This window comes from Sciurus carolinensis, chromosome 4, assembly GCF_902686445.1.
Source record: "Sciurus carolinensis chromosome 4, mSciCar1.2, whole genome shotgun sequence".
Lineage (NCBI taxonomy): Eukaryota > Metazoa > Chordata > Mammalia > Rodentia > Sciuridae > Sciurus > Sciurus carolinensis.
This window is the reverse complement of record NC_062216.1, coordinates 78,785,756-78,798,035: the sequence shown is the minus strand read 5'-3', so window position 1 is coordinate 78,798,035 and position 12,280 is coordinate 78,785,756. Positions and strand designations below refer to the sequence as shown.

The window sequence follows — 12,280 nt, the reverse complement described above, 5'->3', positions numbered from 1 at the left end:
TTCTCCCCGACTGCCACAGTCTTGACCTCATCACGACATTCTTGAATGAAGTCTTCCTTGCCTATTTAACCCTGTGCAGTGAAACTTTTTTGACAGCTGCCTAGATATTCTTCATGGCTCCCTATTGGAAAGCAGTAAGTGTAACTGGGGAATTTGGATAGTTTTCCCTGTCTTTCAAAGGGTGGAAGAGAACTGCAAAATAGCCCTGTCCAATGCTTTACCCTTATGGCTTCCCAAAGCACCACATTATTCTGCTGTTCTTTCCACTGGAAGGTCCACAGTTTTTTTTTTTTTTTTTTTTTTTTTTTTTTTTTTTTTAACTTATTGACTCTTGTTTTCCTCTAAATTTCAAAGAACTTGAAGATTTGATCCTTATTTGTGCATTTATGCACTCTAGTTGACAGTTCCCATTGTCCTCTACTTCCATCATTTCCCTTCCACAAATCATTTCCATCTAGCAGCTACAAATATATTCTACACTATAAAAATGTAAAAGTATCCTTTCTTTTTCTTTTTCTTCTTCTTCAAGTAAAACAAAAACAAACAAAACAAAACAAAACAAAAGAACTTCTCCAGTAGCTCCCTGCTGCAGTTAAAGAAAAAAAATTGTTCTGTTTCACAAGGTCCAACAGGATCTGACAACCTTTATTATAACCTCGGCATCATTTCTTATCACTCATCCTTCCCCACCTCTGCATCTACAGCTGTACTGATTGTACAATGGCAGAACTGTTTCCACCATGCTGTTTGACAAGGTCCGAGCATGGGGAAGGGTTTGGAAAGGCCACCATTCCAGGAAATTGCTGCTGTCATCTTTCCTAGGAATTGGGTGTTTCCTTATAATTATCATACTTATAACTATGCAACTGCAAATCATATTCCCTGGATTGTTGTAATACGAATTTAACCTCAAGGAGTCTGTGGAGCTTGGGGGAGGTTGAGGAGTGCTTTAAAAAATGTACTCTATCACACATAATAGGTCTAAAGGTACAGAGTTTGAGGGGTTCTTCAGAAAACTACAGTTACAGGAATTGCTTTCTCCTATGCTGACCACACCTGCCCCAGTTAATGCTTTACCAGTAAAATAGCCTGACAAACAGAACAGGAAACTTGTTGTCCCCACAGTGCAAGGACCACCCTACTTAGCTTACAGGATTGGGGGACATTTGTGGTATCCACCTAGAGGGAAACAAGCAAATTAAGTATAAGGACCCACTTCCCACAGATCCAGCTCTTTCATATACAGGAGTGTACAATGAAAATGGATAATTAGTATTAGTGGTAAATGGACAAATGTCCAACATTTATCCTTCCTTCAAAGGCCTGGATGTCAAGGGCCACCCTGAAAATGTAGGACTAAAGAACAAAGAAACAGCATATGCAAACAACTAGAAAAATATTACCTTAAGATCAAATGCCCTCATTGCATGTTAACTGGTTATGAGTAGTTTATGCTGGCTTAGGTCTCACATATGTATTGCAATAGGTAGAGGATAAATCAATAATAAAGAATATTAGGATAAAAATTAAGTACACTGATTGTTTGGCAGTAAATAACCTAACTTAGTCTTAACTGAGCTTGTTTAGGTAATAGAGTAGACCATTAAGGTTAAATAAAAAATATAATAATATGAGCTAAAGATTAAGTGCATGTTTTGCTTAACAGTTTAGTAAAATTAACTTAAAACAAAATAGAGTCATGCTGACAATAGGTCGGACACCAAAGGGTAAACAAAGGCCAGTAAGATGAAAAGAGGAAAATATCTCTCACTGTAATATGCTTATGTGAGTAAACTTAAGTAAATATAGGAAGTTGACCTTAATGTACCCGCTCTGTGTTAGACACCTGCTGGAAAGTGTGGTTAATGAAAAATCTTGTGGTAATTTTCCTATAACTTGTATCTTGTTTAATCCTGCCTTACTTAATACTATAAAAGAAGGTCTAAAATAAATCTGAGCAACACTTGCTTCAAGTTGCTCCAGGGGTTCATGTCGTTCCTCTGCAGTGCCTCCACCTATGCTCTGGGGGATCTGCAAGTTGCTGGGGCTGGCTCCTGGCAGTATGATATCCACAAAAACTTCTGTTCCTTGCACAGGACAACTTTTTCCTGCCTTAGGCCCTTTCCTCTAGCTGATTCTGAAGGATGGAATGCTCAGGCCTCCAAGCTTTACATTCTCAGGGAAGCTTTCCCCGGCCCTTCAGTCTAACATTGCTTCCAAGATAGTCTATCCTGTCAGGTTCATCATGCTTAACACTATCTGAAATCACCCTCACTTTGTTGTATTCTTTTTTTTTTTTTTTTTAGATTTTAATTTTTTACAGACTGCATTTTGATTCATTGTACGCAAATGGGGTACATCATTTCGTTTCTATGGTTGTACACAATGTAGAATCATACCATTTGTGTAATCATACACGTACATAGGGTAATGATGTCTGCCTCATTCCACCATTTTTCATACCCCCTCCCTCTCACTTCTTCTACATATTCTAAAGTTCCCCCATTATTCTTTCATTCCCCACCCACACCCCCATTATATAGCATCCTCCATTTATCAGGGAAAACATTTGGCCTTTGGTTTTTTTGGGCTTGGCTTATTTCACTTAGCATGATATTCTCCAATTCCATCCACTTATTTGCAAATACCATAATATTATTATTCTTTATGACTGAATGTGCATTCTTAATATTGATAATATTTTTGTAGGGGCTAGAATGAGAGTTCTAAGCAGCACATTTCCTGTCTTTTTCACAGCTCTTTAGAGCCTCGTGCCTAGCAGGCACATAATATAGATGAATCGAATAATTGAATTGCATTTCCAAGCAATGTGACAGCACATGATGCACAATAAGTAGTGTATTTTGTTCTGTGAGTGTTTGATATATTTCAGTCTAGTAACACAATTCTCATAGCTATCTAGACTTCTATTAACAAGAATCGATTTTATGAATGACCCATTTTTTTAATATATACATACAGCATAGTGCTCTGCAAAAGTTCTGCAGCCTCCAAGAAAACTATTCTTTCAGAACTAGTTTCAAACCTAATACACTAGCATGAAACTAAAGGAAAACAGAAGACTCCAATTGTGGTGGAGACAGTGAATCATATGACATAGTAGTGAATTCACATGCATTAGAGTCAGATAGACGCAAGGCTGAATCATACATAGCTGTGCTCTTAGTATCTACATAAGGAAGTTATTAAACATAAGCTTTAATTTCTTTCATAAAATGAGACTTTGTGTCATTGTTTTGAGAATTAACTGAGGTAAGAATATTATTAGGAACATCTAATAAAGACCAATTAAACTTCTATGTGTAATAAAAATCTGACCCCCCAATCCATCATTGGTTGACACTTTTATAAAATTCAATAAAAAGGAATTATTACAGAAATAAATTTTTCAAAAAAAGACCAAAGAAATAAAGATACAAATCCATTTTTAAATTAGATTCCACAGTCATAAAATTATATTTCAACAGATACCATCAGAATACACTAAAGGAAGAAAGGAATATGAAAACTATGTGCTCGTTGATAACTGTTATGAAGAATTACTATTACATTCCAGACATTGACATTCTAAAACTAACCGCTCCCAAGCTGAGGAGTAAAGTTTTATTTCTCATAATAAATGCATGTGTGTGCAGTTTGAATTAATTTATTTATATCAATAGGTGAAGTTTTAATGTGACAAATAAGTTTGCTACTTTGCATGGATGACAAGATTCTGCCCACAGAAGATAATAAAATTATTTTAACTTTTAAAAACTTTTAAAATATTTATTTTAAATTAAGAACTAAAACATGAAACTGTACATATTAGTGGGGTACCTTGTGATGTTTTGATACATGTATACAATATAAAATGTTTAAATCAGGTTCAACATACTTATCACATCAATTTTGTTGTGGTGAAAACTTTCGAAATACTTTTAGTTAGCTTTCTGAAACATCTAGTTCATTATTATTTTCTGTAGTCACTCTACTATGCAATGGCATCCATTTCATTTTAATACCACCCATAATAGAGGAACAAATTGCAAAGATATAAGTTCAAGAGACTAAAACAACGTTTTAAGGCAATTTCAGCAAGCTGAGCTTATTTATCTTTAAATCTAATTCAAAGTAATTCAAATAATACTGTGTATTCAAATTTTGTCTTGAATAACGCATCAGTTACCACTTCCGACAAATTATCTTTTGTGGGGTCCGGTTATGGACACATAGTGGGACCACCAGAAACTAAAGTAGGAAAAAAGTTTATTTTGGAGAAAGAGAAAAAAAAGAAAAAACAGACTGACGCGTCAGGACCACTACTCCAAGTGGGGCAGTCGTGGGAGTGACTTCAGTAAGCTCGTTTTTAAAGTGAAAACCATAAAAACATCCTGACAGGCTTACAATAGGGGCCTTTTTCCTTTTCTTCTCCAAGGAATGCAGCAGCCAGCTCCAGCTTATCTATTTCAGGCTGCACCTGGCGGGTTGGGTGGGGTGGGGTGGGGCGGGCGGAGTCAGCAGCTTCTGGGGCCTCCGAAGGGATGGGTTGCTTCACAGAAATGGTCACAATGTCCTGAACTCATGGCCATATTATTTTATCTTGGGTACTGTCCTTGTATTTTCCACAGTCAGCACAACTCAGTGATTTTATTCGCACCCACTGTGGTTTGGTCAGTCTTAACTAGTTATATTTGTTTTATATCAGAGGGTCTCTACCTTTTTCTTTTCATAAGGGGGTCTCTACTCTTTCACAATCTCTTAAATTTTATAATTAATTTTTACTGTCTTAAGAAAGTGAGAAATCAGCAGTCCGCGGCCAAAGCAGCTGCAGCCTGCGCCCTCACCTCCCCTTCCACCCGCCTGCAGGGCTGGGGTGGGGGAGGGGGGGAGCTGGGGGGCTCACCTTCCTGCCCACCCTGCCTGCCCCTCATTTGTTGCACCTCGCCTCCGGCCCTTCCCCTTCCCCTTTTGCCCTTGTGCCTGCAGTTTTTAGCTTTCGCTCCCATCAGTGACCAGAGACTTGACCACTCAAAGCCCAGCTCTCCATAACACTGCTCAACAAGGACATGGGTGTGATTGGTGGATTAAATGTCACTCTCACCATTCAGTTACTTATGCATGGAAAGGAAGAAAATATCATCCATAAAAAAGGAGTATCAGTTAAGAAGGTGCGGGAGGAGAGTGGTGCACGCATCCACATCTCAGAAGGGAATTGACCTGAGAGAACTATCCCTTTGACAGGACCCATTAATGCCCTTCAAAGCCTTTGCTATGATCATTGACAAACTGGAAGAGGATATCAGCAGCTCTATGACCAAAAACCAGCTGCCAGGAGACCCCCAGTCATTCTGAGGCTGGTGGTCCCCGCCAGTCAATGTGGCTCTCTCATTGGAAAAGATGGTTCAAGATTAAGGAAATAAAAGAGAGTACAAGGACTCAAGTTCAGGTGGCAGGGAATATGCTCCCCAATTCAATTGGGTCAGCCATCACTATTGCTGTCATTCCTCAATCCATCATTGCTTATGTCAAACAGATCTGTGAGATCATGTTGGAGACTCTCTTTCAGTCCCTCCCGAAGGGCATGACCATCCCTACAGACCCAAGTCGGAGACAGGCTATCAAATTCTCCAGTCATCTTTGCAGGTGATCAGACCTATACCATTCAAGGTTAGTATGCCATTCCACAGCCAGATTAGACGGAGCTACACCAGTTGGAAATGCAACAGTCTCATTTCCCTACGACGCACGACAACACTGGATTCAGTGGCATTGAATTTAGTTCTCCAGAAGTGAAAGGCTATTGGGTAGGTTTGGATGTGTCTGCTCAGGCTACTTGTCATGAACTCCCCATTTCAAATGACGAATTGGCTGCATAATTGGGCGTCAAGGCACCAAAATCAATGAGATCTGTCAGATGTCTGGGGTGCAGAACAAAATTGAAACCCAGTGGAAGGATCTTCAGATAGGCAGCTACCATCACTGGATCTGCTGCCAGCATTAGCCTGGCTCAGTATCTAACTAACGTCAGGTTTCCTGGGAGACAGGTGACCTGGGGAGCAGCTAGATCAACGCAGATTGATCCATAATCCCTTTCTGCTGTTCACCACCACCCATGATCCATCTGTGTAGTTTCTCAACAGTCAGTGATTCCAGGTTTTAAGTAGTTTGTAAATTTTCACCTTCTACACAGTTTATCATCCACTCGTGATTTTTAATTAAAACATTTAAATTCCTTTCTTTGTTCAGCTGTTAATGCTGAGATCCATATCCTTTTTTTGTTTTCATTTTTTGTTTTTGTTTGTTTTTTTTTTTTTTGCTCATGAATTTTTCTATTTGTCATGGAAATTTAAGAGTGAACTATTAATACATTTCAGTTTAGTTCTGTAATGTCAGGAATTTTTCAAAAAACTAAAAGATGGACTGGAGCTTCTTCTCTGTGAATAGAAACTGGAACAGTGAAAAGAAAAAGAAAATGAAATAAATGGACACCAGATTTTTGTGCATAGTTGGATTGCAGTTGGGAAAATAAGCTTAATAAAGCACACCTTTTAGTATGGCCTACTGCTCATGACTCATGAGCAGCTCATGCCCATGGTGATCCACCACTGACTAAGATGGCGTCAGTGAGTTGGTCATCATGTGTCAACTTGGTACTTAGAGTTTAAATAATTACTTTCAATTCTGTATTTAACTCACTTTAACTGGAAACACAGTTTATGGGTTGCTACTGATCCACAATGTTCAATTCAAACAAAACAAGAGAGACACAAGTTTTTCTTGCTGTGATGAAGATCTTATGATCAGAGAAACTCTGGATATGTCACTATAGGCAGATTGATAAAATTCCAGATTTTTTTTCATGCAATGAAAAACGTCTTAGTTTTTACTCTTTTGTAGGCCTTTTTATTGCCATGTCACCATCTAGCCCTTTACATAATGTATCACTTTTCACACAAGTTTGCAATTTGTCACTTAACTAGATCATAGTAAATAAAACAGATTTGAGCCATCTTCCACAACACTTTGCAAGTAATTATTTCACTCAAAATCCATTTACATTTTATGGGTCTGTCATAAAAAAACTATGGTCACATGCTTATTTATGTACCCTCCTCCTTGCATACAAAGGATTATAATACATGAGGAAGAATGTTGCCTTTCTTCTGAGGACAGGAGAATTCTGAATGCAGACCCAGGAAGTAATAGTGCTGTGCTCCTGAATTTTTTTCTGAATATATGAACTAGGCATTGATTTACATTGCCTTTCTTTCCCAATGATGTACCTAAGACATGTGATCAACATGCAAGGCTTGCAATCAGATCCTTTATGCCTGTCTTTTGGAGTTTCAAAAAGGAAAGAAACAAAAAGGGTTAACTTTAAATGGTTGTTATGCACTCAAAATCAGTCACTTTCCTTGGACACTCTCCTTTATAAAGGGTATATTATACTAGGTATACCTATCCAATTTCATTATTTTTACAGAGAAATGCATGAACTTTCCTATTTCTTGAAAAAAAATTCTTACTCAAAAATTGAAAAATCCCTAATAAGCAAGAAGTTATATTTACATGTATTAAATAATGAATAACTATCTTTCCTATTTCTAAAAACAACCAGAACAGAAAGAATAGCTAAATTAAAGTTTTTTATTAAAAACAGGGGCAAAAAAATCTATGTTCCAAGTAGCTAATGAGTTCAACTATTGGATAAAATTAATATTATACATACATATAAATAGTAAACTATTTCTTTTCTTTTTTTTCTTTTTGCAGTGCTGGGGATAAAACCCAGGGCCTTGTGCTTGCAAGGCAAACACTCTACCAACTGAGCTATACCCCCAGCCCAATAGTAAACTATTTCATAAGGAATAAACTAACAAATCTAGTTATTAACAGCATATTTACTTTCCTTTACCTCCTGGGAGAATCAATAATTAGAGGAACTCCTTGGGGTGCCACTTCTGAAATGTGACAGAAACCAATGCATCGTCACTGAACAAAATCATCACCTGACTGTACCCTGTGGCAGAGGACATCTGTCTTCTTTATTTACAAGCAGCAGTAAAACCACAAAGTGGTTTTACTGAGCTGAAAAAAACTCTCGGAAAGACATCTGCTTTTCTTTCTTGTTTAAAAGTTTAATAGGCTTAATTTAGAGCAGTGTTGTCGTTTGGATATGGACAGCCTCCTGTGTCGAACTGTCCCCAACACAGCAATTTTCAGAGTCCAGGAAGTGGTTGGATCATGAGGCCTCAGACTCCTCGGGTCTTTGCTCAGTGAAGACTATTAAGAGGGGCACAACTGCAGAAGGCATGGTCGGTTGGTCTCGCGCTCTCTCTCCTTCCTGTCAGCCACGAGGTGAGCAGCTGTGCTCCTCCAGACTCCTGGCTTCACTAAAGGCCCACAGCCATGGGGGCAAGAGGTTTCTGGTAAGCTAAAACAAAATTTTCCTCCTTTAAATGAATAGTGTCACGGCCTAAACATCCCTCATGCTCCCCCTATGCATCTTTCTCTGCCCCCAATTCAGAAATCTGGCCTGGGTCTAAGCTTCTGCCTGGTTTCCCTGATTTCCCGGGTTCTGCCCCCAAACTGGGACAGGGTGTCCCTGGCTCCTTATCACAGGGTTAGGGGGTCTGGCAGATCTAAGAGCAGGAGCTGCCCGACAGAGAAGGGTCGGGTCCCAGGCCAGCCTAGGAAGCATTGTCTTCCTGTTGTCAATCTCCAGGGTTTTCTCCTCAGCCCTTAACATTACAGAGAAACAAACACAAAGACACCTAACCCCAAACCCACCACGGAGTGCTGGTGAGGCTGGCAGGCTCAGCCCGGAGGGTGCCAGGCAGGGTGTGGACCAGGAGAAAGGTCAGGATGAGTGAGTGAGCTGGACACCTTAAGGCTTTCCTATGCCTCCTGCCCCAGGAGATGGTATGATACCTGTGCTTGAAAGGATACTTGTCCTTTTTCTGAAAGTTGATTTCAGTAGGAGAATAAAACTGGCCCTTATTATTTCATCTTGGAAGGAGAGAGGTCTGTGAAGCTAAAAAAAATTTAAAAACATTTTTAAAAAGTTTAAAAAATTTAAAAATCTTAAAGCATTTATCTGTTGAACTTATTTGTTTATGCTCCCCTTAATTTGGTTCCCTGATTCCCCTGTTTCGAAATGCTCTTTCCCTCAGGGGCCCGGATCTGTCAATTTAGTAAATCATTCTGAATATGTATGAATAGACAGTCCCGAGTTCACTCCCACAACTGAGTTTCATTTCTCAGTGCTCTTCAGCTTCCTGCTCAGCACTAGTGAACTCTCCTGTCTGAGCACCACGATGACAGAAGCAGAGACTTCAGTGGAAATGTTAAGGACAGACCTTGAATTCACAGGTGGCCTGGAGAAAGCAGGACGTGGTAAAGTAATTTGAAAAATCCTAAGAGGGGCATTTTTACTCCCCAGCCCCTGAATCACAAAGGGAGCTGAACTTCAGGCATATTAGTACTTTACAATCTCCACAGAAGGTGACATGTTCGGGGGATAGAGTGGGTGGGAGGATAGATAAAGAATTGTTACATTGGTTATTGTATTTTGGTATGTGTTACTTAAATATTTCTGGCGCAAGAGAAATGAATAGTGAATTTAACTGCAAGAGGGCGAGGGAACTGCTCCTTGCGTTCAGACGGCTTTTGCCCAAGTCTCTGGCGGTGTACACTCTGGCAAGTCACACTGTGACTTTATGTCCCAGAGTGATGGCAGACTCCAATGCCCAGGACTCTGTAATATGCTACTAAGAAAATTTACCCTGCAGAAGCTGGGCCTTTAAGTTTGCAGATCCTTTGTAATTAAAGAGAAATGTAGGAATTTCAGGGTGAGGGAGGGAGGGAGTCTGAACTGATCCACCAGCAAATCCTTTGTCATTTTTATTTTACGGTAATTGCAGGGGATGCTATGTGAGAAAGAAGAACAACATGTGGATATTTCTATTGTACAGAAAAAAGGACTTCAGAAAAAAGAAAAATGAAGTAAAATACATGTTTTTCTAAAAGCAGAAAATGAAGTACACATATGTATTTCCTTCTCCTCTCCCAGTTTAGCTTATTAATTTATTTTCTTTTTTTTATTTGGGAGCACAGGATATTGAATTTCCTGGAAAACAGGGTGGGTTTATATTTAAAAAAAAAAAAAGAAAATTCTTGAAGACCATTAATGTTTATCAGCTAAGCCCATAGTGTTCCCATAAGTAGAACTAAATATTTAACCAGCTGGCAAGTTGGTCAAATATTGAACTGGGTTAAACAATGCAAATTTGAAACTCATGTTTCCAAATACAGATGTTATAAAATTGCTACTAATTTGTAACTGCCCTATAACTAAAACTTAACTGCTTTTATAAGGTAAGTAAGTAATTTGGATCATGAAACTGAAGTTAAAATTAAACCAATAATATGGTGCATTTCTTTCTTCCTCTGAGAGATGAATTCTAATACTGTTTTCTAACTAAGAATTTGAAATTGTTAGCTACAAAGTATAATAGGCATATGATTTGGAGAGCGATAAGCAGAGTACACAGTAAAGGAAGGTAGAAGAAAAACGAATATGTACAATTACTATTTTATTACTTAAAATAAAAAGTCAGAGTCAAATATGAATATCAAGTGGTATAAATACCAAGTATTATAAATAGGTATCTTGCTAGCTGTTAGTAACATGTAAGAAAGTTCTGGTGTTGAGTCCTGTTGGATATTTGAAATCTCTAGTAGAAGACATTTTAGGTGCCTGTTTTTTACCTTCAAAGTCTCCAGCTTTTTGACTTTTTAGTTTTTTGACTGATCCATAATAATTATATGTACTTATGAGGTACAAGGTGCTATTTGATCCATATATACATTGGGTAGTAATAAAGTCAGAACAATTAGCATACCCATCACTTTATTTTTATTTATTCATTTATTTATTTTTTGTGGTGCTGGGTATTGAAACCAGCTGGGGATTGAACCCAGCACCTTATGCATGCAAGGCAAGCACTCTACCAACTGAGCTACATCCCCAGCCCATACCCATCACTTTAAACTTGGGTATTCTTTGTGGTGAGTGTATTAAAAATTCTCTCTTCTAGCTATTGTGAAATACACTGTGTGTCACTGCTCACTATGTCTACTCTGCTATGCCATTAAACACCAGCAGTTGTTCTCCTACCTGTATCACTGTACATGTTGACCACCCTTTTCCCATCTTCTTCCCACTGCTCTCCCCAGTCTCTGGTAAGAGACACCACCACTTCACAGTTTATTGCAGCATTAGTCACAATAGCCCAGATATGGAATCAGCCTAAACGTACATCAATGGATTAATGAACAGAGAAAATGTGACTTATACGCAACGGATTACTATACACCATCAAAAAAGATGAAATAATGCAATTTGTGACAATACAGAGGAACCTAGAAAACATTATTTTAAATGAAATGTCAGGCCCAGAAAGACAAACACTACAAGACCTTGATCATATGTGTAATATCAGACTATTTTGATTCACTGTACACAAATGGAGTATAACTTTTCATTTCTATGGTTGTGCACAATGTAAATTCATACCATTTTTGTAATCATACATGTGTACATGGGGTAATGATGTCTGTCTCATTCCACCAACTTTTATTCCTCACCCCTTTCCCCCTCTCATTTCCCTCTAAGTAACTAAAGTTCCTCCATTCTTTTCTGAGCTGTTTATCACTTTTGCATATAGTTTTCATCATACTGCTTATGAACATATTTTGATAGGTTTACATTTATTTTATCTTAACTGGTATTACTATAAATGGTACTGATTTTGCATTTTAATTTCCATTTGGTAATTGCTAGTATATAAAAATAGAAATGATTTTTAAAGATTAGCATTGTATCCTACAGATTTATAAATTCATTTATTACATCTAATAGCCTTTTGGTATATTCCTTGAAATTTTATATATAGACAACCATGTTATCTGTGAATAAAAATACTATTATCTCTTTCTAAGCTGTGTCCTTCTATTTCTTTTTCTTGTCTTAATATGGGATAGAACCTTTAACAAAATGTCAACTGGATTTGTGAGAACTGACATCCTAGCCTCACCCCAATTGGGCAAGGCATTTATTCTTTCACCATTCTGAATGAGTCTAGATACAGTTTATCTGTAGATGTCTTTTATCAAATTAAGGAAAGTCCTTCAGTTCATAATTTGTTGAGACATCTTATTATGGGTTCATATTAAATTTTTCACATGCTTTTGTTGCATTTCTTGAGATGCTCCT

At 38.0% G+C, this 12,280-nt stretch overlaps 1 protein-coding gene and 1 pseudogene across 10 annotated transcripts in view; both read left to right on the top strand.

The window, feature by feature from the left end:
• Positions 1–5,069: 5,069 nt before the first annotated feature.
• On the top strand, positions 5,070–6,067 carry LOC124982810 (poly(rC)-binding protein 2-like; annotated as a pseudogene).
• A 2,034-nt stretch (positions 6,068–8,101) lies between these two features.
• The window catches only part of LOC124982295 (C-type lectin domain family 2 member D11-like), a 68,120-nt gene continuing 63,941 nt past the window's right edge, over positions 8,102–12,280 (top strand). For all 10 annotated transcript variants that reach the window (XR_007108237.1, XR_007108239.1, XR_007108241.1 and 7 more), the window contains exons 1-2: positions 8,102–8,432; positions 9,268–9,399. Coding sequence is in view for 4 of the 10 variants with exons in the window: in XM_047548678.1 (XP_047404634.1) it covers positions 9,321–9,399 (79 nt within the window). In the remaining 6 variants the exon portion in view is untranslated. The remainder of the gene's footprint in view (positions 8,433–9,267; positions 9,400–12,280) is intronic.